At 34.9% G+C, this 26,171-nt stretch overlaps 1 protein-coding gene across 4 annotated transcripts in view; it reads right to left on the reverse strand.

Moving 5' to 3' along the window:
• LOC138309095 (uncharacterized) overlaps positions 1 to 26,171 on the reverse strand; it is a 206,746-nt gene that overhangs the window by 79,594 nt on the left and 100,981 nt on the right. For all 4 annotated transcript variants that reach the window (XM_069250234.1, XM_069250232.1, XM_069250235.1 and 1 more), the window contains 19 exons: positions 25,174 to 25,340; positions 24,180 to 24,244; positions 23,410 to 23,573; positions 22,257 to 22,408; positions 21,624 to 21,691; positions 20,365 to 20,510; positions 14,791 to 14,862; positions 13,364 to 13,577; positions 10,513 to 10,631; positions 9,661 to 9,711; positions 8,919 to 9,135; positions 8,322 to 8,437; positions 6,466 to 6,594; positions 5,420 to 5,443; positions 4,662 to 4,794; positions 3,872 to 4,032; positions 1,764 to 1,855; positions 1,115 to 1,232; positions 62 to 237 (listed from right to left, as the gene is read on the reverse strand). In XM_069250234.1, coding sequence (XP_069106335.1) covers positions 62 to 237; positions 1,115 to 1,232; positions 1,764 to 1,855; positions 3,872 to 4,032; positions 4,662 to 4,794; positions 5,420 to 5,443; positions 6,466 to 6,594; positions 8,322 to 8,437; positions 8,919 to 9,135; positions 9,661 to 9,711; positions 10,513 to 10,631; positions 13,364 to 13,577; positions 14,791 to 14,862; positions 20,365 to 20,510; positions 21,624 to 21,691; positions 22,257 to 22,408; positions 23,410 to 23,573; positions 24,180 to 24,244; positions 25,174 to 25,340 — 2,384 coding nt within the window. The remainder of the gene's footprint in view (positions 1 to 61; positions 238 to 1,114; positions 1,233 to 1,763; positions 1,856 to 3,871; positions 4,033 to 4,661; positions 4,795 to 5,419; positions 5,444 to 6,465; positions 6,595 to 8,321; positions 8,438 to 8,918; positions 9,136 to 9,660; positions 9,712 to 10,512; positions 10,632 to 13,363; positions 13,578 to 14,790; positions 14,863 to 20,364; positions 20,511 to 21,623; positions 21,692 to 22,256; positions 22,409 to 23,409; positions 23,574 to 24,179; positions 24,245 to 25,173; positions 25,341 to 26,171) is intronic.

Below are 26,171 nucleotides of genomic sequence, written 5' to 3' on the forward strand. Positions count from 1 at the left end.
GAATATAGAAGGAGGAAAGTGTTATTATCATAATGTTACCATTTTCTGAAATAAATCTCACCTGGAAAGTGCCTGCTTCTGCTGGTATAGTATCTGCGAAGGTGTCCCATCTCCAGTAACGTTCATTTGTTGTGATTAAATTGTGTTCTTCGTAATCATCTGTGACGTAGTACACACGGAAATTTACAGATGCGAATCCTCCCAAATAGTAGTAAAATGACAAGCACATGTCCATCCCTGCAGCAAAACAATTATAACACATTTGATAAAATACACAGCCAGAACTCGCTTTCTTCATTTTGATGGTGGGAGGCTTGAGCATAAGGGAGAAGTACCGAAATATATTGTCATTGTTAAATATTGCAGAAACGACCAAATTGTTGACGTGGTTGACGAAAGCAGAGGATTGACTTACAATTTTATAATCATATTATCATGTCATTTTTCACTTCAACTTAATCAACTTTCGAACACTGGTTTATAATATTCAAGAACGGTGAGCCACTGAACTCCGTTCTCAAAGATAAACACGAATCCAAACCACTTACAATAAGTTACACAGACGAATATATAAAATTATCATTTACATTAAAGATGCTCATCACCGACAGAGCAGAAACAATCTCACTGTTTGAACAATAATTGATATTTAATCTTGTATATATATATGTCTAATTTTCACAAAAAATAATATAAGGTTATTTATTTTGCTTTTTGTGCATGCACAATTAGTACTTGAATATAGGATATAGGCCTAGTAGCAGTAATTTTTTAGGATACAATTAAATATTTTTATCTTGAAGTAAAATGAGAAGCTCTAACTTTTCAATGGTGGTAATGGTGTAAAGTAATTATAAGTAACTTTTGTAACTGAAGAAAAATGCTTATTCATCTGATTCTAAACAACCATTCGTTAGCAGTATATTTAGTATATGATTATTTGCACCAGTGTTTCTTAATTGATCCTAATTAGCAGTGGCAATATATGGAATCTTTTTGAGACAAAATAGGATAGCAGGTGCCGTGAAAGCAATATACGGTCATGATCACATGACGTAAAATAGGAATTGTACTAGTTTTTCCTTCAATATTTAGAGTCAGCAGTTAAAGTTACCTGTTGTGATTCTAGAAGATTCCAGAACAGCCTGTCCCCCATAATCAGAGTAAGAGAGTGCAAAGAAGTATTCAGAACCAGGGTTTACCGAAGATGGACCGTTAGAAATTGTAGATACCTGAAAGTATAAACGTAATATATAAAATATTTCAATTTCAAAACAACAAAAAAACAAAAACAAAAATTAGAATAAAATATTCTTTTGCGAAACGTAACCCGAGATAGAAATGAACAAAAGAACATGCAGTATAATTTGAGTCGGTAAAGCCAATGTAGAATACGGCACGTTTCCCTATTATGTAACTTTGTATTGCGATTATTAGAGTTCATAACGGCGAATCAAGATATAGGCCTAAAGCCTGTCCTATTACGTAACAGTAAGTTAATGACGTCACTTTCAAATATGAAGCATATCCTCGTATGTGACGTTATGTTGATATTTATTGAGCTTATGACGTCATTGTTAATCACAAAATTTGTCCATGTAAATTACGTAACGCTATATGGAGTAAATGGCGTCGTCACATTTTATACTAATTACCTGTGCTTGATCCGATTTTTAGAACTAGTAAACCTTGTTTATAACATAAGATAGCATGCTTTGTACTAGATAAATTAAAAGATATGTCTTAAATAATGCATTACTGACCGTTTCCCTATTCCAGTACAGCCGGGAAGAGTATGAATTAGACAGGAAACATCCATCTGTATATTCCGCGCTACACGAATACCCAACATTACCTGTGAACATATAATTACATTTACATAATATATGCTAATAATAATAATAAATACTGTTAGAGATATCTTCATAATTGTAATTGTTCCGAAATGAGAATCATCTTTTGAGATTTCCAGCAAAATTAATGTATTGAAACATTAATTACTTTTAGAGAAAACCAACTTTTTGTGTCTGTTCCCCAATGCAAATATTCCTTGTTGCCATACTAGGAAGGTCCTTATCACTAGATCTACGGTGTTTATTTCGGTTGAAAACAGGGCCGTTTTCGTTAATCGGAACAACCGGTTCGACCGTTGGTTAAAGTCATTTTTTCAAGTATAAATCCTGACAGACCTGCTTTTTGTGATACAGGCCTGTGAGGAATTTGTCAAGGCTCCTCTGAAAACAATATAAAATCACCAGGTCCGTCTTTAATTAATAAACAAACAACTAGGTCCAACCAGTCAAACCGCATAATCGAAAATGGCCCTTGACTGGTTACCGCCTCAGTTACCTCCCTTGCGTACACTTCCCTGAAATCCCTAGTGAGCGGAGCGCAGCCTTGCTGAGAGTAGAGAACACTAAGGGAAGGAAACCAGCCTAGTTGAAAAAAAGGCTGCCTTCGACTGGCAACTCTCGAGTATGATGATGTTATTTATAGAAATGTTAAATTCTTTGTCAGTCGAATGCTTCACTCCAAGAGTAAGGCGCTTTTCGTTCATACGGCTTGACTGGTTGGACCTCTACTTGTTCGTTTGTGAACTAAGACAGATCTGGTAATTTTATATCATTTCACACGAGCATTAACAAAGCCCTCATAAGCTTTATAAAAAACTACAGGTCAGTGATGATTTATACTTGATAATAACTTTAACAAACGGCCGAACCGGTTGTTACGAAAAAATGAAATTGACCAGCCTCGTTCCAACATTTTATCTCTGATCAAACTCTCCAAAAACGAGGGTTCTGAAAACGACCTTCACCTTCCGTAAAAAAATCTATTTTTAGCATACTCGAGTAAGAATCCTGCGCATTTGACTGCCCGAATAGTAACTCTGCCGACTCGAGAGTTGCCAGTCGAAGGCAATCCATGCGTTCTGACACCCTTCGAATTTGCGAATTTAAACTAAACAAAAGGAGCGGAACAATATCAATAAACAAGGCATTTTCAATACTAATATCTAGTTTATATTAGTTAATGTGACGCTACTCAAATTGGAACAATTTTTGATGATAATTAAAATAAAAAACTTTTAACGTATGCATAAATCCAGATTTTTCTATTAACTTTCCACAAATAGATGCCTTCAGTTTTAATTTCATGATTTGTTTACTTGTCAGCAGTGCATATATATTTTGATATAGAAAGCTTGACGCATGCCCAGTCTTGCCCGGTGTTTCAGCATGTTCGAGTACCAAAAATGGAACACCTCCTAAATATAGTTTGATTAAAAAATGTATAGACATCATAAAAAATGTTGGAATTCATTAAAGGAAAGTTCAAACATTTTCATAGTTAATTTAAGTCACATCTCTGTCATAAATATCCCGTTGTACGTTTGTTTTTCTTGTTTTAAAATATATGGTGTTTTTAGGGTTGTCGCTCGGATTTTTTCACAATTTCATTTTTTCGTTTTTAAATACAGATAATAAGCAACTGGAAAGAAAATGACATCTAAAACTTGTCACAGTTACTATTCTGCACCTTTATTTTTGTTCAGGATAGTAATTGGTGGTTTAGATTGTAAATACAAAATTCTGTATCACATTTTTAAAAAGTGTTCCATTTTGGGAAGCGTTTCAATTTGGGTAGCGTCATGTTAGGCATACTCAATATGCAGACAATAAAGAATATGTTGTTAATATATTTTTTCTATGTGCTGAGAAATAAACTTTTGTATGTGTGATTTTAACATATTCAAACTAAAGCATAGTAAGTATGAAGGTTGACATATGATGTTCAAATGAAATAAGAATAAATGCAGTTTTGAATGTGCAGTTTAAATCCTATATACAGCAATGACGAAGTAGCATACCACAGGAGACCCGGGCGATGTGATCACAAGATGCTATTCCGAAAGATGAGTAAACGCAATCATCCAAATCTGTCGTGTTGGGACAACGGAAATAATCAAAAGCAGGAGCTGCTGTATTGTTGTTATATCGGATAGGCGGTAACATCATTGCGTTAGCTGGACTGAAATGAAAAAATAAAGAAAAGTTAAAAACAATGTTTAAAAAAGAGTTAAAAATTAGTTGCAGGCGAATGCATAGACAGAAAGAGGTATTTATAATTAATTAAATGTTGTTGTATTTGGAGCCACAAGAAAAAGTTACTTTTTAAGCATGTGATCAAATACGTTTATCAGAGTAAGAATATATTCTTTTTATAGGTTAAAGTCAATTTTTTTTTTTTAAATAATCAAAATACTACCCAGGTATATGACATTGAGTGTCCTCACATAGGAGGAGATTCATTCCACAGAAAACCATACAAATGTATATACCTTATTTACTTTTTTCACATTACTTTTTTTATATTAATATCAATTGTTTATTTCTAATACATGATGACCACAATAATTCCATCTTTGTATATTTCAGAGTTATCTCCCTTGCCGGTAGGAATCCGTTGTTATGACACCATTTTGAGAGCCCAATTAATGTCGTTTTCTCTGAAACGTATGACGTTAAGCTCTCAAACAAATGACGTCATAATCAAAACCTACTCCCAAGGGCAGATAACTTTGTAATATGAATATGCAGAATAAATTGAAAACAAAAAACTAAAAGATAAAACTTAAGCTATATCTTTAAACTACTCACTCGAAATTAAGACGTTTACAAATTGCTTCCGCTTCGAACTGATACAGATTATTGCATATTGATCCCCATGTACCACATGGTCCTTCCATTTCTACAATACCCTCCATACAGTTTCCTCCAACCAGACGAACCCCTGATGATATAAAAATGTAAAGAATATAAAGTAACAAGCAATTAATTAGTTGTACAAGCGAATCTTCTGCTATAGATTTAATACAAGAAAGCAACCTAAGAATAGCGAACCATGATAATAGACTCAGTGCGCATTCATTTAAACCATAATAAATATCATAATGAAACACGTTTGGATGTTTCCATAATGGCGGTGTGAACAGGGAAGATACGCTTCGAATATGAAAGGCAAACATTTTCAATGTTAATACCTACATAGTTTCGGCATACATCGAACAATGTCATTTTTGTAATCTTTTCAGTAAACGAAGCACTTTTAGCGCGCATCATTTCAGATATAGCGGATTCTTTCCGGTACAACTGGTTCAAACCCGTATATATGAAGCCCACAGCAGGAAATTATTAATCTTTATGTCCGACAATTTTAACAAAATATTCTAATACTCCGTAATGCATCTATTATTCATCTTATTTATTTTATAGCCTTATACTGTTCTATCTTTCATTGGGCTAAATTTGCATTGTCATATGATAAACGTAAAGGAAAATTTGTTTAAAACAACATCATGAAAATTTCTTTTAAAAATGTCAAAATTCAGCTGTCGGCATGGTACTCTTTGACTCACCATATATGTCCTTGTCAGGTAAATCTACAAACATAAAAAATATTGATATTCAATTGATTTAACATTTTCATGTAATCACGTGTATCACAAAATCAATAATAGAAGGAAATAGCTTTGGCAACGTGTGATTTTCCGTCTGCAATAGCTTAGTTTGCGGGGTCAATATTTCCATCAAGGACCTTGGTGGTGGATAGATTTCACGCGTCATCGATCCTTACAATTAGTGAATGCATCTTTTGTTCTAAGGTACATCGATGCATTTCTTTATTTTTTGTTGAAGGATAGAAATTATGGATATCAAACAAAAATCACGAATAGAGCGGAAACAAAGCATCCGCGAAATTTATGCCAAAATACAGAATAATTACAATACAAATATTTCTAATCATTTATTATTCGATTGATTTTGAACATTTAGTGGTTACCTGAAACCAGTTAGCCTGATGATAAAGATATGTCTAGGACGTATGTGCCTAGATGGATTTTTCATATATTTTTTTTTATATTTCTTATTAATATATTAATAACTACCCCAATTGAATTATTCAGAATTTTGGCTTCTCCTATCAGCACTTATACTAATGCATCGTTTACTTGCCCTACTTCTAAATTCTTTGGAAAGTCCGGTTTTTCGCAATAATCAAAATGACAAAAAATGGCTGCAACTAGGACGAAGATGAGTCAAGCTTAAAAATATGAATATTAGTATTGTACTACTTAACGATACTCCACCGCCGACAGAGCATAAACGATACACATCGTTTTGAACAATCACTGAATAGCATTTGGTGCATGCGCAACAAGAACTTAATACCATAAAGGACATAGCATGGATATTTTTTCGAGACGCTATCAATTATTTTTAATATTTTTATCTTGAATTAAAAAAGAAAGCTCAAACTTTTCAATGGTAGTAATGGCGTAAATTAAGTAACTTTTGTAACCGAAGAAAAATATTAACTTGTCTGCTCCTGTTTTTGATAGAGAAAAATACCATTTGTCGGTGGTGGAGCATCTTTGAGTTTAAATAATTGATTGTTACTCACAGTCGGTGCTGTTACAATACATTTCGTCGAATCCATCCTGACAGTCAGCGTGACCATCACATAGTGAATTGAGGCTGATACAGGTGCCATTGGGACATTCTATTTCACTCACTTTACAGAGACGTTTCACTGAAAATAATAAATCACAAGAACATTTTTCGATATCAACATCCTGCGTTGACTTTTCACTGACAGTATGATATTGTCTACTCCTGCGAGGTTAGATATTTTGTATGATAGTTTGGATTTTTCTATCGTTGTCGCCAATGATATTTATTCTAGGTAATAGTTTAAATATATTCCAATATTCTCTAATCATTCGAGATTATTATGATAGCTTAAATATGTATTTAATAAAATAGATTAAAATACTCCCCTATTTCCTACTCCGTCAGGGCGAAGTATTTTAAATATATAACGATATTTTATAGTAATTTGAGATCTGCATATTTTGTATCTTTGTATTCCGAATTTTATACTCTTGCGAGGTCTGAATAAATTATATCTTTGTTTTCCGAATTTTATACTTCTGAGAGGTCTGAATATATTATATCTTTGTATTCCGAATTTTAAACTCCTGCGAGGAATGAATATATTATATGTTTGTTTTCCGAATTTTAAACTTCTCCGAGATCTGCATATTTAATATCTTTGTATTCCGATACTGTAAACTCCTGCGAGGTCTGAATATAGTCTACCATTGTATTCCGATATTTTATACTCCTGCAACTTTGTATTCTGATATTTCATACTCAGGCAAGGTCTGATTATATCCAGATATATTCAATATAGTTGTATTACGATATTTTATACTCCTGGGAGGTCTGAATATATTATAACTTTGTATTACGACATTTATACCCCTGTGAGGTCTAAATATATTATAACTTTGTTTTCCGAATTTTATACTTCTGAGAGGTCTGAATATATTCTATCGTTGTATTCCGAATTTTAAACTCCTGCGAGGTCTGCATATATTATATCTTTGTTTTCCGAATTTTATACTTCTCCGAGATCTGCATAGATAATATCTTTGTATACCGAATTTTATACTCCTGTGAGATATGCATACATTATATCTTTGTATTCCGATACTGTAAACTCCTGCGAGGTCTGAATATATTATATCTTTGTATAATTCCGATATTTTATAGTCCTGCGAGGTGTGCATATATTATATCTTTGTATTCCGATACTGCAAACTCCTGCGAGGTCTGAATATACTCTACCATTGTATTCCGATATTTTATACTCCTGCGAGCATTTAACTTGTATCGATATTTATACTCGCGAGGTCTGAAATAAATATATTTTAACTTTGTATTCTGATATAATTTTATACTCCGGCGAGGTCTGAATATATCCAGATATATTCAATATAGTTGTATTACGATATTTCATACTCCTGCGAGGTCTGAATATATTATAACTTTGTATTCCGATATTTTATACTCCGGCGAGGTCTGAATATATCCAGATATATTCAATATAGTTGTATTACGATATTTCATACTCCTGCGAGGTCTGAACATATTATAACTTTGTATTCCGATATTTTATACTCCGGCGAGGTCTGAATATATCCAGATATATTTAATATTGTATTCCGATATTTCATACTCCTGCGAGGTCTGAATATATTATAGCTTTGTATTACGATATCTATACTTCTGTGAGGTCTGAATATATATTTTAACTTTGTATTCCGATATTTTTACTCCTGAGATCTGAATATATATTATAGCTTTGTATTCCTCCTGAATTTTTCTCCTGAGGTCTGAATATGTTCTATCGTTATCGTTGATGCTACTGGTACTCTGAATATATCCATGTATTCTCATATTTGCATATGTTACCTTGTTTGTATTTAGCTAAAAATCCCGATGAGGTAGAGGATACGTCTGATGAAAATGTCAGGAACATGTGAGGACCAGATGATACTACATCTGATGGCATCCTTGATCCGCTAATTCTGAAAGAAAACATGTCCAACCGGAACGGCGAAGACGTATAGTATAGTGAAAAACATCATGACGAGTTGATCGGGAAAGCTCAAAAAAAACACAAATTGCCAAAAATTTGTTAAGTTATTATCAATAAAATGTTGCACAAAATGTACGCCAATATGGCGCCCGTGAAAATTTTTCTTAGATGAAGGGCTGATGGTTTAGCCAATCAGATTATGTTACAAAAAGGTGACGTCATACGGTACCCCAAATAAGGGACAGTCATATCTGGGCAGCAGCCTAATTAAAACCAGTATTGCTGAAATATCATCTTTTGATTTATCTTTGTGAAAACAGAAAGTCGAAAATTCAGCTAAAAATTCATTTTCAACTATTTAATTTCGCAAAACTGTGTAAGTAAATAGTTGTTTTGTATATCATAAACTATATTTAACAAAAAATTTTGCATTAAATAATTAAAATCATTGTTTATTAACGGCATCTTACCGAGCAATCTGTGGAGCATTGTAACTATTAGCGCCATCATAGATGGTCAGATAATCATAGCCAGTTTCTGTAGAAAATGTCTCGAATGTCAGCTCCACGACATACCCACTTCCCACATCTATCAACCATTCACAATAGGCATAGTTAGGATAATTATACGGGTAATTGGGACTCATTATCTCTCCCCAGGGACCTTTACGATCTCGCTCACCGCAACCTGTAAGAAATTTAAAATATGTCATCGTTTGTCATAGGAATAAGATATGTAATGATGTTAATTTAACGATTGACTAATTTTATTTACAAATTGATTCTGTACTTTTCAGTAATGATATTTCATACAGACATGCGGGTGTTGAGAAATTTCATCAAGCTTGAAATACATTGTAAATTTTATCTTAAAGCTAGTTTTGATAGTTTATCCAATCATTATTTTGACTTATATTTGCGGTCATATGTATACATCATCATTATTTTTACGGGAGAAGACGGATTATAAGTTTACACCTTGCATCTAATCCCATTTGTATATAATATGCAAAAAATTGTGTTTAAATCAAACTTCTCAGAACAAACATATACCAACTTAACAGCGTAATGTTAACTTGCATATAGAAAATGTGTAGCATTATTATCAATGTCAGTCTGAACTCAATATAGTCTTAACTGACCAAAATGTATGCTTGGTCATATCTTACATGTAGCTTACCACAGACGGGGAATCGAAAAAAACAATACTTACCTGTGTCCGGCATTGTCGTTGATGGTCGGGTCGTAGTCGGTATGGTCATAACTAACAATAAATTGTATAATTATTTACACCGTGAATCATCATTTAGTATAAGCTAGGAAAAATGGAAGATTAATATCTAATATTACACTTGGCTTATACACCGATCAAAATCGGCCTTGAGTCATATCCAAGCATGATTGCATTTATAATGCATACGTTCTATGAAATATCAGAGAAAAAGACTCAAGGATTGGAAACAATAAGCAAATTTGTGGAATTCATATCCCACGCTTTCGTTAATCAAAGGCCCATAACTCCGCCAAATAGGGTCCAACGACAGTGCCGATCGAAGTTGGCAAGGGCCCAGAGGCATTTAAACAGGTCACCAAGTTTCGGGAAAATCCGGTAATATTTGCAAGAGTTATTATACGGAAACAGACAAAAATGGCGTTTTTTGTTATTCAAAGGACCATAACTCCATTAAAAAGGGGCCTATGAAAGCGCCGATAAAACATGGCCAAGGCCCTGAGACATTTAATCATGTTACTAATTTTCGAGAATTCAGGAAAAATTTTGAAACAGTTATTAAGCGCAAACTGTCGAAAATGCTGTTTTTCGTTATTCAAATGGCCATAACTCTGCCAAATAGGGTCCGATGAAAGTGCCGAGCGAACTCATGTGAACCCTTGGCACATTTGACCATGTGATCATGTAACAAAAAAAAATCGCTTAAGATTTGTGGCATCTATTGCATGGCAACCAAGCGTTACAGACCGACAGACGTACAAATTGATATTCCCCGTTTCGGTGAAACCGGATGATAAAAAAGTAATTAAGTCATTTAATCCAAGAAGCATGTACCTTGTCGGTAATATGCGGAAAATCCTTGACGATTGACTGACCCATCTGATGTGAATTTAAGAAACATTTCAAAATCAGATGAATACGTATGCTCCGGCCCATCGTAGCTTCCAGACATGCTAATGAAGAAAAAAAGTCATTGTTCATTTTTTTTAAACTGACACTTTGTTTTTAATTTCTATAATGGTGCAAATATCTACATGTACTCATACTATGTATGTGTGTGCTTGTTATTTAAATGACTTTTCACATGAAAATTGTACACTTATATATAATATTCCTTCCTTATGACCATTAGAGGCATGGTTAGTAACTGATATTGCTCCGGTGTCCTCACGGCCATGTTATTTTTCCTTATGGTTTTTTCTCATACAAACCATCCAACCAAAACTCTGTAGCATCACAGATATGGACACAATCATGAAAAAGCCAAAATCATTCAAAAAATAGTCTTACACTTTTAGCAACGTTCATCTATAGAATCCGATGCTTATTCTCCACGTTGGAGTTATATTTTGTTTTCTTTAGGTGCATAAAAGAGATATTTTGTGAAGAAAGAAATGGATGGGCTTCGTCATATTAAATATGATAGCATTCGATTTTGAGAGTAAAAAATCCAGAAATATCAATATTCCAGGGAATAGTCATTATATAATCATTATATTGATGAGTTGATTTGTCGACAACTTGTCAAATAATATGACAGCTTCTCTTGGACATTTCTATCGTTCAACAGTGGTCGCATCTGGATCATCTGAGAACATGGATAGTGACTTGCTTAGCAACTCATGTCATAGCATTCAAATTTTATTTGACGAGAAAGATACAAACTATCCTACTGTTTTGGAAAGCTACCCGCCTAATATCAGTTTTAAAACAAGAGGCCCAGAGGGCCTGTATCGCAATGCCAAGTGTTGTTCTTAATACAGGTTCATTGTTTCTTTTCTGAAGGAATTTGAATATTTACCTCTAATTCCCCTATTTGGCCCGCCCCCCCAGGGGCTAAAGCCAAAATTTATACATATTTTGCTCCCCTTCTCCCAAGGATATATGCGGCAAAATTTGGTCACAATCCACACAGAAATCTAGGATAAGTAGCAATTAGGATTTACCTCTATGTCCCTTATTGGGCCCCGCCCCTCCTGCCCCCGGGGGTCAGAGCCAAAATATAAAAGTTGTGTTCCCCTTCTCGCAAAGATATTTGCGGCCAAATTCGGTCAAAATTCATACAGAACTCTAGGATGGGTAGCGATTTATAGGCTTTACCTCTATTTCCCTTATTGGGCTCCGCCCCTCCTGCACCCGGGGGGTAAGAGCCAAAATTTATACAAATTCTGTTCCCTTCTCTCAAGGATATTTGCGGCCAAATTTGGTCAAAATCCATGCAGAACTCTAGGACACCTAGCGATTTATAGGAATTACCTTTATTTCCCTTATTGGGCCCTGCCCTTCCTGCCCCGCGGGGTCAGAGCCAAAATTTATACACGTTCTGTTCCCCTTCCCCCCAGGATGTTTATGGCAAAATTTGGTCACAATCCATACAGAACTCTAGGACAAGTAGCGATTTATAGGATTTACCTCTATTTCCCTTTTTGGGCCCCACCCCTCCTGCCCCCGGGGGAGTCAGAGCCAAAATTTATACAGGTTCTGTTCCCCTTCTCCCAAGGATATTTGTGGCCAAATTTGGTCACAATCTATACAAAACTTTAGGACAAGTAGCAATTTATAGGATTTACATCTATTTCCCTTATTGGCCCTGCCCTTCCTGCCCCCGGGTGGTCAGAGCCAAAATTTATACAAGTTCTGTTCCCCTTCCCCAAGGATGTTTATGGCCAAATTTGGTTACAATAAATGCAGAATTCTAGGACAAGTAACGATTTATAAGATTTAACTCTATTTCCCCTATTTGGCCCCGCTCCTCCTGCCCCCGGGGGGTCAGAGCCAAAATTGATACAAGTTCTGTTCCCCTTCCCCAAGGATGTTTATGGCCAAGTTTGGTTACAATAAATGCAGAATTCTAGGACAAGTAACGATTTATAAAATTTACCTCTATTTCCCCTACTTGGCGCCGCCCCTCCTGCCCCCTGGAGGGTCAGAGCCAAAATTTATGCAAGTTCTGTTCCCCTTCCCCCAAGGACGTTTGTAGCCGAATTTGGGCAGAATCCATGCAGTACTCTATAACAAGTAGCCATTAACAGGAAATGTTGACGGAGGGACGGACGGAGGACGGACGGCGGACGACGGACGCCGCGCCATGACATAAGCTCACCGGCCCTTTGGGCCAGGTGAGCAAAAAAGATATTTTGAGTGCATTGAAAAAGAAGTCCATGAGGAAAATTGGTCAACTTTCCTTCGACTACAAAATAATTTAATAGTTTCGGAAACATGGACATTGTGCGTGCATATATATTTAACCACTATGGCATTGAAAGCAAGTCAATGACATGAACAAACCATTGGCAAAAACATCTTTAAAACGTTGAGCCTATTTGCTCCTAGTGGCCTTGAATGAAGGTCAAGGTAATTCATTTAGACAACTTTGGAAGCCCTTCATCCCAGCATGAATCCGACCCAATGTTAGTTCCCTGTGCGTTTTGGCTTATGGAGAAACTGTTGGAATGAATATGCTATGTGGACAGCGCAGAAATTTCAATTCGGTTAGTATCTAAATTATTTACTCTATCTGTAGGATGTATTGTGATGCGTGCAATGATGAAACAAAAGGCAATTATTCACAAAGTATTGTTTGATGAAAGTATAATTAGTCTTAAACTACTGTAAACCTGCCTTTTTGTGAACTTATGTTGTGTTCGATTTAATTATTAAGGGGCTATAAGACCTTACAACTTACCTTTTTATGAGGGAATCGAAATCACTGTCCCCGTCGTATATATACAGATAATCATAGTCGAATTCTGTTTCAAAAGCAATAAACGTCACTTGCACACGATATCCAGTGTCTACCTGTATATACCAGGTACATTCGGCGGAGCTTGGGTACTCCATAGGATAATTCGGACTCTTAAACGCTCCTGCCGGACCTATCAGATCTACATGTCCGCAACCTGGCAAAATCAAAATATGACAGGCGTATAAAGGTTTGCTTCCTGGAAAATATAGAATATTTTTATCACATAACTGGTCCGGTCAGCCATGTCATACGGCCATGTCATAAATGTCGTAAGACACATGTGTAATAACACTATTTTAAAGTCATAGTCTATATATGACGTAACATCATAATATATATATGACGTCGCATGACTGTCTCAGTAGACGAAAACGTTACATTTCTATTTTATATGGAGGTGAAATTATAAGTTTTACTTAAATATGTATTCAGAAAAGATATGAGATAAATAGTATCTTACACTCGTGACTATGTAATGTGGAATTTATTAAACTCGTTCAATAATTTGATATACCATTTGCCTAAATGCTCGTGGCATATCAAATGATTAAACTCGTTTGATACATTTCATATGAAATAGCCACTCGAATACATATAATATCCTCTATAGATATAATGTCTATCTCATATTTATCTTGATTTGCAAGTGTGCTATGAGCTATTCAGCTGAGTATCTGATTAAATTTAAATAACGTTAATTATTATACTAATTGAAAACAATAATGCGTATATCGCAAAACTAAATTTTCAATTACGTACATTGAATGGATTTGTGATAAAAACATGATGGAAATCTATTCATGTTAAACTTGTACATTTTTATATTGTATCACACACAGCTTTGACAAAAAGGGACGACTGTATTTATGTATCTATCCTACCTTTTATTTGTTCATTTTAAAATTGAAAGCGTTCGTTTGACGCCTATATCAAAATCCACACATAGTTGATATTACATGTATTTTATGGCTGAAAGGTTCTTATACCAACGCAGTTGAAGAGCAGAATCGTTAAGGACATAAAATGACATTGCATTTATGATATGTAAAAATAAACTTTTTTCTCAAATGTCACAATTACAATTTGTTAGATTAAAGAAGTTATGGTATGTAAACTTATTAAAGTCTAGAATGTCACATACAGCGGTGGTACAATTATTATTTTGCGTTTAAACATGAAATATTTCAACAATTTGCAAATGTACTCTAGACGTAATCATGTACAATGACCATTCCCGCAATCTGTTAAAATTGAAAGTGCGTATTCAATTCATAGATTTAAAGAGGCTAATTTAACCTCAATGGGCATTAGATAGACCATCAATCAAATAGACTGATTGCGACATGTATTTATATCAAAGAACTAACCTGCTTTTGGATCGAAAGTGGTTGTCGGTGTTGTAGGTGGTGTCGGTGACGTCATATTCGGTGATGGACCGCCTGAGGACGTTAAGTTAATATATAGATATCAGTTCTTTCTAATCTGTCGCTAATATACTGCAATATAATTCAGTTAATTTCGGGCCTAAAGGGATTATATTGTATTTAAAAAGTAAGAAAAATGGAAGTATTTTTGTTTTGATGATTTTGTTAAGAACTGACAATATTGATAAATAATCTACCGGTACATAAACAAATCCACAGAAAAGGTAAATAGACTACCGGATACATTAACAAATACACAGAAAAGGTAAATGATCTACCGGATACATTAACAGATACATAGAAAGGGTACATCACCTACCGGATACATTAACAGATACACAGCAAAGGTAATGATCTACCGGATACATTAACAGATACACAGAAAAGGTAAATGATCTACCGGATACATTAAGAGATACACAGAAAGGGTAATGATCTACCGGAGACATTAACAGATACACAGAAAAGGTAAATGATCTACCGGATACAGTAACAGATACACAGAAAAGCTTGTGATCTACCGGATACATTAACAGATACACAGAAAAGGTAAATGATCTACCGGATACATTAACAGATACACAGAAAGGGTAATAATCTACCGGATACATTAACAGATACACAGAAAAGGTAAATGATCTACCGGTACATTAAGAGATACACAGAAAAGGTAAATGATCTACCGGATACATTAACAGATACACAGAAAAGGTAAATGATCTACCGGATACATTAACAGATACACAGAAAAGGTAAATGATCTACGGGATACATTAACAGATACACAGAAAAGGTAATGATCTACCGGATACAGTAACAGATACACAGAAAAGGTAATAATCTACCGGATACAGTAACAGATACACAGAAAGGGTAATGATCTACCGGATACATTAACAGATACACAGAAAAGGTAAATGATCTACCGGATACATTAACAGATACACAGAAAAGGTAAATGATCTACCGGATACATTAACAGATACACAGAATGGGTAAATGATCTACCGGATACATTAAGAGATACACAGAAAAGGTAATGATCTACCGGAGACATTAACAGTTACACAGAAAGGGTAAATGATCTACCGGATACATTAAGAGATACACAGAAAAGGTAATGATCTACCGGATACAGTAACAGATACACAGAAAAGGTAAATGATCTACCGGATACATTAACAGATACACAGAAAAGGTAATGATCTACCGGATACAGTAACAGATACACAGAAAAGGTAAATGATCTACCGGTACATTAACAGATACACAGAAAAGGTAAATGATCTATCGCACACTTTAACAGATACACAGAAAAGGTAATGATCTACCGGTACATTAAGTGATACACAGAAAAGGTACATGACCTACCGGTACATTAACAGATACACAGAAAAGGTAAATGATCTACCGGATACATTAACAGATACACAGAAAAGCTAAATGATCTACCGGATACATTAACAGATACACAGAAAAGGTAAATGATCTATCGGATACATTAAGAGATACACAGAAAGGGTACATCACCTACCGGATACATTAACAGATACACAGAAAAGGTTGTGATCTATCGGATACAATAACAGATACACAGAAAAGGTAATGATCTACCGGATACATTAACAGATACACAGAAAAGGTAATTATCTACCGGATACATTAACAGATACACAGAAAAGGTAATGATCTACCGGATACAGTAACAGATACACAGAAAAGGTAAATGATCTACCGGATACATTAACAGATACACAGAAAAGGTAAATGATCTACCGGATACATTAACAGATACACAGAAAGGGTTGTGATCTACCGGATACAGTAACATATACACAGAAAAGGTAATGATCTACCGGATACAGTAACAGATACACAGAAAAGGTAATGATCTACCGGATACATTAAGAGATACACAGAAAAGGTAATGATCTACCGGATACATTAAGAGATACACAGAAAGGGTACATCACCTACCGGATACATTAACAGATACACAGAAAAGGTTGTGATCTACCGGATACAGTAACAGATACACAGAAAAGGTAATGATGTACCGGATACATTAACAGATACACAGAAAAGGTAAATGATCTACCGGATACATTAAGAGATACACAGAAAAGGTAAATGATCTACCGAATACATTAACAGATACACAGAAAAGGTAATGATCTACCGGATACATTAAAAGATACACAGAAAAGGTAATGATCTACCGGATACAGTAACAAATACACAGAAAGGGTAATGATCTACCGGATACATTAACAGATACACAGAAAAGGTAATGATCTACCGGATACATTAAGAGATACACAGAAAAGGTAAATGATCTACCGGATACAGTAACAGATACACAGAAAAGCTTGTGATCTATCGGATACATCAACAGATACACCGAAAAGGTAATGATCTACCGGATACATTAACAAATACACAGAAAAGGTAATGATCTACCGGATACATTAACAGATACACAGAAAAGGTAAATGATCTACCGGATACATTAAGAGATACACAGAAAAGGTAAATGATCTACCGAATACATTAACAGATACACAGAAAAGGTAATGATCTACCGGATACATTAAAAGATACACAGAAAAGGTAATGATCTACCGGATACAGTAACAAATACACAGAAAGGGTAATGATCTACCGGATACATTAACAGATACACAGAAAAGGTAATGATCTACCGGATACATTAAGAGATACACAGAAAAGGTAAATGATCTACCGGATACAGTAACAGATACACAGAAAAGCTTGTGATCTATCGGATACATCAACAGATACACAGAAAAGGTAATGATCTACCGGATACATTAGCAAATACACAGAAAAGGTAATGATCTACCGGATACTTAAAAAAATCTTAAGAAAAGGTAAATGATCTACCGGATACATTAACCGATACACAGAAAAGGTAATGACCTACCAGTACATTAAACAAAAGATCCCAGAGGGATCTTGGCGCCCACCAAAGAATGATCTACAGTGCCGTGCCAAAAGATTTCGGTCACAATGGCGGCATGTTAACGTCGTGTCAATAACATCGCTGAAAATGGCCTTGGCATTCATTGTAAACGTCACTGATGATGACGTGCGTCATTTTTAGTTTTGCGTATGACGTCATGTTACGTCACACAATTTTTTTGTTGTCGTCTGCTTTCTGGTTTTTTCCCGTGGACGTGTATTGCCAAGATGGGCCGAAAAAGGAAAGAACTGTCAATGAGCGTTAAAAATATTATCGTAGGAATGTTTAGGAGTGGATATTCACGACGAAAGATAGGTGTGATGTAAAAATACCCAAGTCTACAGTTATAGACATTGTAAACAAATTTTGTACATGTGGTTCATTGGAAAACAGGCCGAGAAGCGGACGACCAAAGTTAGTGAATCTGCGGGATTATCGTTCTTTGGAGAGGATTGTTAAAACAATAGTAGGGATTCCCTTAATGATGTTACCATTAAATACAATGAGCAAAAAAATGTTTCGACTTCTAAAAGAACAAGTCAGCGACATCTAAGCAAACATGGGTATACCAGGTGTGTTTCTAGGAAGAAACTTGTCGTGAAGCAGAGTAACCGAACTAAGAGACTTGCTTGGTGTAGAGAAAAGCGGAGATGGACAATATATAATTGGAAGCGAGTTATTTTCTCAGATGAAAGTAAAATAGTTATTGGACAGGACCACAGAGTTTATATATGGAGAAAGCGAGGTGAATGATGGCGACCGGATCTTGTGCAGCCGCGTAATACCCAAAACAAACTCGAGGTTATGATTTGGGGGTGCATTTGTTGGAACGGTGTGGGGACATTAGCTCGAGTGGAAGGAAATATTAATGCTGCAAAGTATCAGGAGGTTTTGGAGGAAAATCTTTAGCCAGTTCTTGCCAGACATTTTCCTACTGGTGGCAATTTTTTCCAAGACGACAATGCCCCAGTTCACCGTGCGAGGTCCAACCAAGACTACATCGCCCAGAACGGAATTAATGGAATGAGTTGGCCCGCTCAATCATCAAATTTAAACATAATTGAAAATCTTTGGTTATTAATTAAAAGAAAACTTCAGTCTCGAGTAGCAGCTGTGAAATCGGCAAATGACTTGTTCTCCGAGATTCAGAGGATTTGGACGGAGATCACACCTTGCTATATTCAAAGCTTGTACAACACGATCCCTAAACGAATTTTAAATGTAATTAGATTGAAAGGACATCTTACAAAATACTGAAGGTAAGTGTGTAATACCGTTGCAATCAACTGTTTAGTATATCAGTAAAATTAATTTGGAATTCGTTTCGTTTTCACCGTCATGTAAACACGCCGCCATTGTGACCGAATACTTTTGGCACGGTACTGTATGTCTGACAATCGAAAGAGGGATCTTTTCCCTGCTTTTCAAAATTTTTCAAACATACTACATACAAAATTTAAGACAGATCGCTTCATTACTTTCTGAGAAACAGCGGTGAAATCCAAGATAGCTGCCGGTTGGCCATCTTGTTGACCGATCAGTCCCAAAGGTACTATGCACAACTAGGGCCCAAGAGGAATCTACGCATGGAATTTGTGAGATATCTCTTCAGTAATTTCTGACAAATTGCGATAACTATCAAAATCCAAGATGGCAGCCGGTCGGCCATCTTGTTGACTAATCAGTTACCAAATGCAAAATGCAAAACTAGGGCCCTAGGGGAACCTACAAATGAAATTTGAGACAGATCCCTTCGGTACTCTCTGAGAAGTAACAAACAAACTCTAACTTTCAAAATCAAAGATGGCTGCCTGGTGGCCATCTTGTTCACTGATAAGTCCCAAAATGCAATATGCACAAATAGGGTCCTAAGGGAACCTACATATGAAATTTGAGAAAGATTCTTCCTGTTCTTTCTAAGAAAAAGCAATAACAAATTTTTTATTTTAACTATCAAAATCCAAGATGGCCGCCTGGCGGCCATCTTGTTGACCAATCGGTCCCAAAATGCAATATGCACAACTAAGGCGACAGGGGAACTTTGAAAAAGATCCCTTTAGTAATTTCTGAGAAATAGCGGTAACAAACTTTAACTATCAAAAACCATGATGGCGCCTGTCGGCCATTTTGTTGACCGATCGCTCCCTAAATGCAATATGCACAACTAGGGTCCTAGGGGATTTGACATATGGAATTTCAGAAAGATCCCTTCAGTACTTTCTGTGAATTAGCGGTAACAAACTTTAACTATCAAAATCCAAGATGGCCGCCTGTCGGCCATTTATATATAATTAGTTGACCGATTGGTCCCAAAATGCAATATGCACAAGTAGGGCCCCAGGGAAAACCTACATGTGAAATTTGTAAAGATCCCTTTAGTACTTTCTGAGCAATAGCCGTAACAAGAATTGTTAACGTACGGACGGACAGACGGAAGGACGGACGGACGACGGACCACGGACGAAAGGCGATTTGAATAGCCCACCATCTGATGATGGTGGGCTTAAAATCTAAAGAAAAGGTAAATGACCTACCAGATACATTGACAAATCCATAGGACATGTTTAGACCGTTCATCATCCTTTCGAATTCCCACTTAATAACACTGGGTGTTAAAGGTACAAGATCAACTAAGTTACTGATGAGGTAGAGTTTAGAGGATACTCCAATACTGCCACTCCTGTAATAAACAGAAACTGGTAACTGGGCATTTGTTATCAATATTCATATCTCTTCAGTTAATGAATAAACACAAACTGGTTACTGAACTTTCGTTTATAATATTCATATCTCTAGTTAATTAATAGACAGAAACTGGTAACTGGAAATTTGTTATTAACATTCATATCTCTAGTTAATAAATAAACACAAACTGGTAACTGAACTTTCGTTTTTAATATTCATATCACTAGTTAATTAATAAACAGAAACTGGTAACTGGAAATTTGTTATTAACATTCATATCTCTAGTTAATAAATAAACACAAACTGGTAACTGAACTTTCGTTTTTAATATTCATATCACTAGTTAATTAATAAACAGAAACTGGTAACTGGAAATTTGTTATTAATATTCATATCTCTAGTAAATAAATAAACAGAAACTAGTTACTCGACACTTACTAATATTCACATATCTACTTTATAGATACATAAGAATTTGTAACTCGATATTTCGCATTAATACGATATATTTCTTCTTTTTATATACATAGAAACATAAATTGATTTTGACAAAATACACGAAATACGTACAAAATTTATATCCTATGGTAGTCAATACTTATGTTTACAGATTTAAAAGTATATAAATGCATATAATTATATTTATTCTTACAAAATGCATATAACTATAATTATGTAAGTTTTACATTAAAAGCCGCTACAACAACAAATTTTAACGGGTTCTTTTGAAAAGTGCTGAAATTCATCGTACAAGGCAATGAAAAAAATTGTAATTGTAAACTGATTTTCGCATGTATGTATCCATCTAAACACACATAAATCATAAAAGCTAGTGTTTTACAATGGGTATATTCATTGGTGTAATTAATGTTGACAAGGTATCATTCATGTTTGTCTGTCCATTCCAATGATTCTTATTGCTTAATTCATCAAATGGTATGTTTTTATATAGATTACCGAAACATAAACAACATGTCAAAATTTTTACCCAGTTATGCCATTTATAACTTAAAGTAGGACTTAACATAACACGAATATGTATCTATGAAATATTCATCATGTTAAAAAGGCTATAAATTAAAACAAAATCTGATTAAAAAATTCTTACCACAATTTAACAACTTTGTATGAATGAACGATCGGGCTCAGGAAGGAATAATTCAAAGCCATATACGCCTGTTCAAAATAAATATAAACTTTTAAAATATTAGAACATCATGATCCATTACAACACACTTAAAGTCAGCCCGACCTGTATAAAGACCACCTGCTTAATAAGGCCACTTAAACATGGTTCTAAATGGTCAATTTAACCACAGTTATACCGATGAACAAAGACCATGTTTTCGTGGTCCTTGGGGTGGTAATTTATACATAGGTCTAATTGTACAATTAGAAGTATTATAATACAACATCCGATTGAAAATTGAACTTTGCTTAAACGCTGATTTAAAAATTCGAACGCCTATACATATTTCATAGTTAGAGCCTGCAGTTTGTTTGAATATTGTTTCAGCAGCCATATGTAATAGGCAAACTGTTATAACATGTATAAATGTAAACTGAAATATTAGAAATTGGTATCCATGAAACAAGCCAGGAATCGAACCATGATCGATTGGGAAAAATGACATATGTGTTACCACAATGCAGTTCAAACACATTTTCGTGATACAGAATACATGTTTTAACGAATTTGATGTATAAAGATATTTCTACTTAAAGACTAAGCAGTACTTACTGTCGCTTCGATTTCAGTAGACATGTTTTTGAACGCAGAGCTATTGGTGTTCCAATACTCTGGTTGGAACGTAAAATTCAACAATGTATACATGACGTCATACTGAATAAGAGGTGTGGGGGTGCTCGTCGGTGTAGGCGGGTAATGTATCCCTGTAACAGAGAACGAGTCAATCTTTACTAGCGTTGACGTTCTTAAATCAAGATATCAGAGATCAAAAGTAATTTCTGATATCGGAAATAGATATGGGAAATTCGATTTCCGATATCACAAGGAATTTCCGATATCGGGAAATGGAATTCCTAAATCGGAATTAGAATTTCCGATATCGGAAATTCGGAATTATAAGTAACCTGACTTGCCAAAAATAACATATTTCAGGCTACTTGCCAAAATAACATCTTTCAGGCTACTTGCCAAAATAACATCTTTCATATAATTACTATAATTCAACTTATTTTGCATTCCACCGGATTTCGGGAGTTTTGTGTGCGATAAGATATCGCAAGAGTTGACTGTCACAAAAATGTTCTTAGCACGATAAGATAAAATGGTATTACTACATCGCTGCGAAGGCGGTGTTAGAAAAGGAAACAAGAAATTAAATCGCTAAAAAGATTGGGTAACCAAAATACTTAGTTTCCCTCAGTGTATTTTTCTGATAAAAAAGTGCTAAAGTGGCAGTCTTATTGTACCGATTACTCTAGAAAAGAGTTTTCTTAACAAGCCTTCTGATAGAACTTGTCTGCGGTTTTGCCCTGGCATAAATCGTAATAGTCAGGCAAAGGAAGAATAAATTCAGTAAAATTGGTGTAAATATATCCATTTAAATATCTTAGGAAATAGAAAATAATATTTCACGTCAAAATCGTTCCGCATGCTAAGAAATTTATATTACAGGAATCTCAAAGTGTCCTCCCGGCTGTTAAAGTCCATTTGACAAATCCATGCAGCCTCAATTTCAACGAGTTATTTTCAAAACTGTGCAGCGGAAATTTCATAATTTCATTGGTAAAAACTGCACAATGTAACCAGTAGTTTACCGTCGTTTCGATATGTACCGACTTTTGGAAAGCCTATGAACACTGGTTTTCTTTGCCCGGCTATTCACTTGCAACACTTAAAGGATTGACATTACATATATCACACTTACATTTGACCGTAAGATTTGAATAGGAGACGTTGCCCCCGATCATCAGACCATGGAAAACTCTTGACACCAAGCCTTCTGTTATATCATAGCGAGTTGCATTCAAAACAACTGTATTATCTTTAAACACTACGAATGTAGCCACCCTCAAACTCCCGTTCGCATTCCTGAAACACAACATATAGACAATTATCACCACTAGTATAGTTGTCATTAGAATTTACCTTACAACGTGTACATATTATATTACACGTAAGCTTAATTAATGATAGAACATGCCAGTTGTCTTTTTTAACATTTTTATCATTTGAAAGTTAAAACTAATCGTCCACGTGTATACGCTTTTGTTGTTTATCGACGTGTATACGCTTTTGTTGTGTATCGTACACAATTTCAATTCAAATTTAGGCACTAATGAGAGTTGTTGTCCCTGTAAAATAATTTTTAAGATGCTCCATCGACAAATGGTATGTTTTCCCTATCAAATACAGGAGCAGACATAAGTTACTTACTTTACAGCATTACCGCAATTTAAAATATTAAGCTCCTTACTTTACCGCAAGATTAAATAATAAAAATGATTAATTGAGTCCCAAAAAAATCTATGGTACTATGGCCTATATGGAATTGCTCATGCACCAAAAGGAAACTAAAATATTTCGTTTGTATTTTTATTGTAATTAGAGACATATATAAGCATTAAACGTGAGTTATTTTTGAAGTGTGAAACTCATGTCGAAATAAAGAAATATTTTTAAAACAAAGAATATTACCAGAGATGATAGACTGAACTCCACAAAAAGACATCTCGGAAAACATATTGCAAACTGCCTATCGTCTGCAAAGAAAAATAAAAAATAGTAAACGAATAGACAAACTTACAGAGTATAACGAATGCAATAAATGTCACCTGCCGATCTTTAAGAAACTATTGTATACTGTGGTTCATATAATACCTTGATACAATGCTGATATCCGTTACAGTGACCTTGAACTTGGTTCTGATACCCGTTTCAGTTACCTTGAACTTGGTACTGTTATTTGTTACATTTAACTTGACCTTGGTCCTGTTATTTGTAACAGTTACCTTGACCTTAGCCCTGATATCCATGTACAGTGACATTGACTTTGGTTATGTCATTTGATACAGTGACCTTGACCCTATAATCCAAAATCCCTTAATACCCAAAAGATTCTGGCTATTTATATGGCGTTTGGAGAAATGATGTGACTCATTAGTCGACCGACTAACAGATGTACATACAAATATATTGTTTGTTAATGGTATGTTATGTGTATAACGACATTACATACACTATAGTTTAGCCTCTCTGAATAGCACTGATGATTTTAACTAATATTTTAATAATGAAAGATGATCCACCGCTGACAAATGATATTTTTTCACTATTAAAAACAGGAGTAGACGATTTAGTTTTTTTCTTCAGTTACAAAAGTTACTTATTTTACACCATTACCACCATTCAAAAGTTTGAGCTTCTAATTTTACTTCAAGTTCAAAATATAAAAAATAATTAATTCATCCCGAAAAAAATCCGTGCCACTATATCCTATATGGAATGAAGTACTGATTGCGCAAGCACCAAAGGCAAAATAAACTATTTGATATCATTTTTTGTGTTAAGTAGACATATATATACACGATTAGACACCAATTACTGTTCAAATAATGAACATCATTTATGCTCTGTTGGCGGTGGAGCATCTTTAAACGTTATGGAGAAACTTGAAGAGAATATTCAATACCAGGTAGTCGATGGTGGACGTCATGTTTGTATATGCACTGCTGTTCTTATCCATGTATTCCTGTCTGAATTGTTCATCCATCAGAGTGTAGTTCACACCAATTACGTAAACAATGTCTGGCGGCGACGGAGTCACTGAGGGCGAAGGCGTGTGTGGAAACCCAATCTCTGCAAACAAAAAAGGAAGGTGAAGTTACTCTATCCATATAATAGTCTTAGAGTGGCATGGCTATAGCTGTCGGAACATGTGTGGAAATCCAATCTCTGCAAACAAAAAAGGAAGGTGAAGTTACTCTAACCATATAATATGCTTAGAGTGGCATGGCTGTAGCTGTCGGAACATGTGTGGAATGGAGCCTATCTAAGAAAACAAAAAAGGAAAAATTAAATGAACGTCTAATACATTATTGATTACACTGAATGCATATAGGAATGAAGCCAAGTATAAACATGCATTTGGCAGGTATTAAAATGTTTATATACCTAACGAAAAATTGAACTCAAAATAAAGTATGACGTCAATAATAAAAAAACCTTGGTGAAAGAAAGATTACTTGATATATACATCCCCAGGTAACTGTGCGAGTAAATACAGCGAATTCTGTCATAGCGACCACCTCTGTATAAAGAAAACGTGCTTAAAGCCACACTATACGTAACTATCAACAAAATGTGAAGTTATATTCGACCCCGATATTGTTAGTATTTATAGACGTAGTTGAATTTAAAGATGCTCCACCGCCGACACACCATAAATGATACTCGTCAATTGAACAACAATTGGTGTTTAATCATGTATATTCACGTCTAATAAACACAAAGAATAATGAAAAAAAATAACTTAATTTGTTTATTCTATTCACGGAATGTTTTCGGGATGCAATTAATTGTTTCTGATATTTTTATCTTGAAGTTAAATTAGAAGCTCAAACTTTCCAATGGTGATAATGGTGTAAAGTAAGTAACTTTTTACCATTTGTCAGCGGTGGAGCATCTTTA

Source organism: Argopecten irradians, chromosome 15 (assembly GCF_041381155.1).
Source record: "Argopecten irradians isolate NY chromosome 15, Ai_NY, whole genome shotgun sequence".
Taxonomy (NCBI): Eukaryota; Metazoa; Mollusca; class Bivalvia; order Pectinida; family Pectinidae; genus Argopecten; species Argopecten irradians.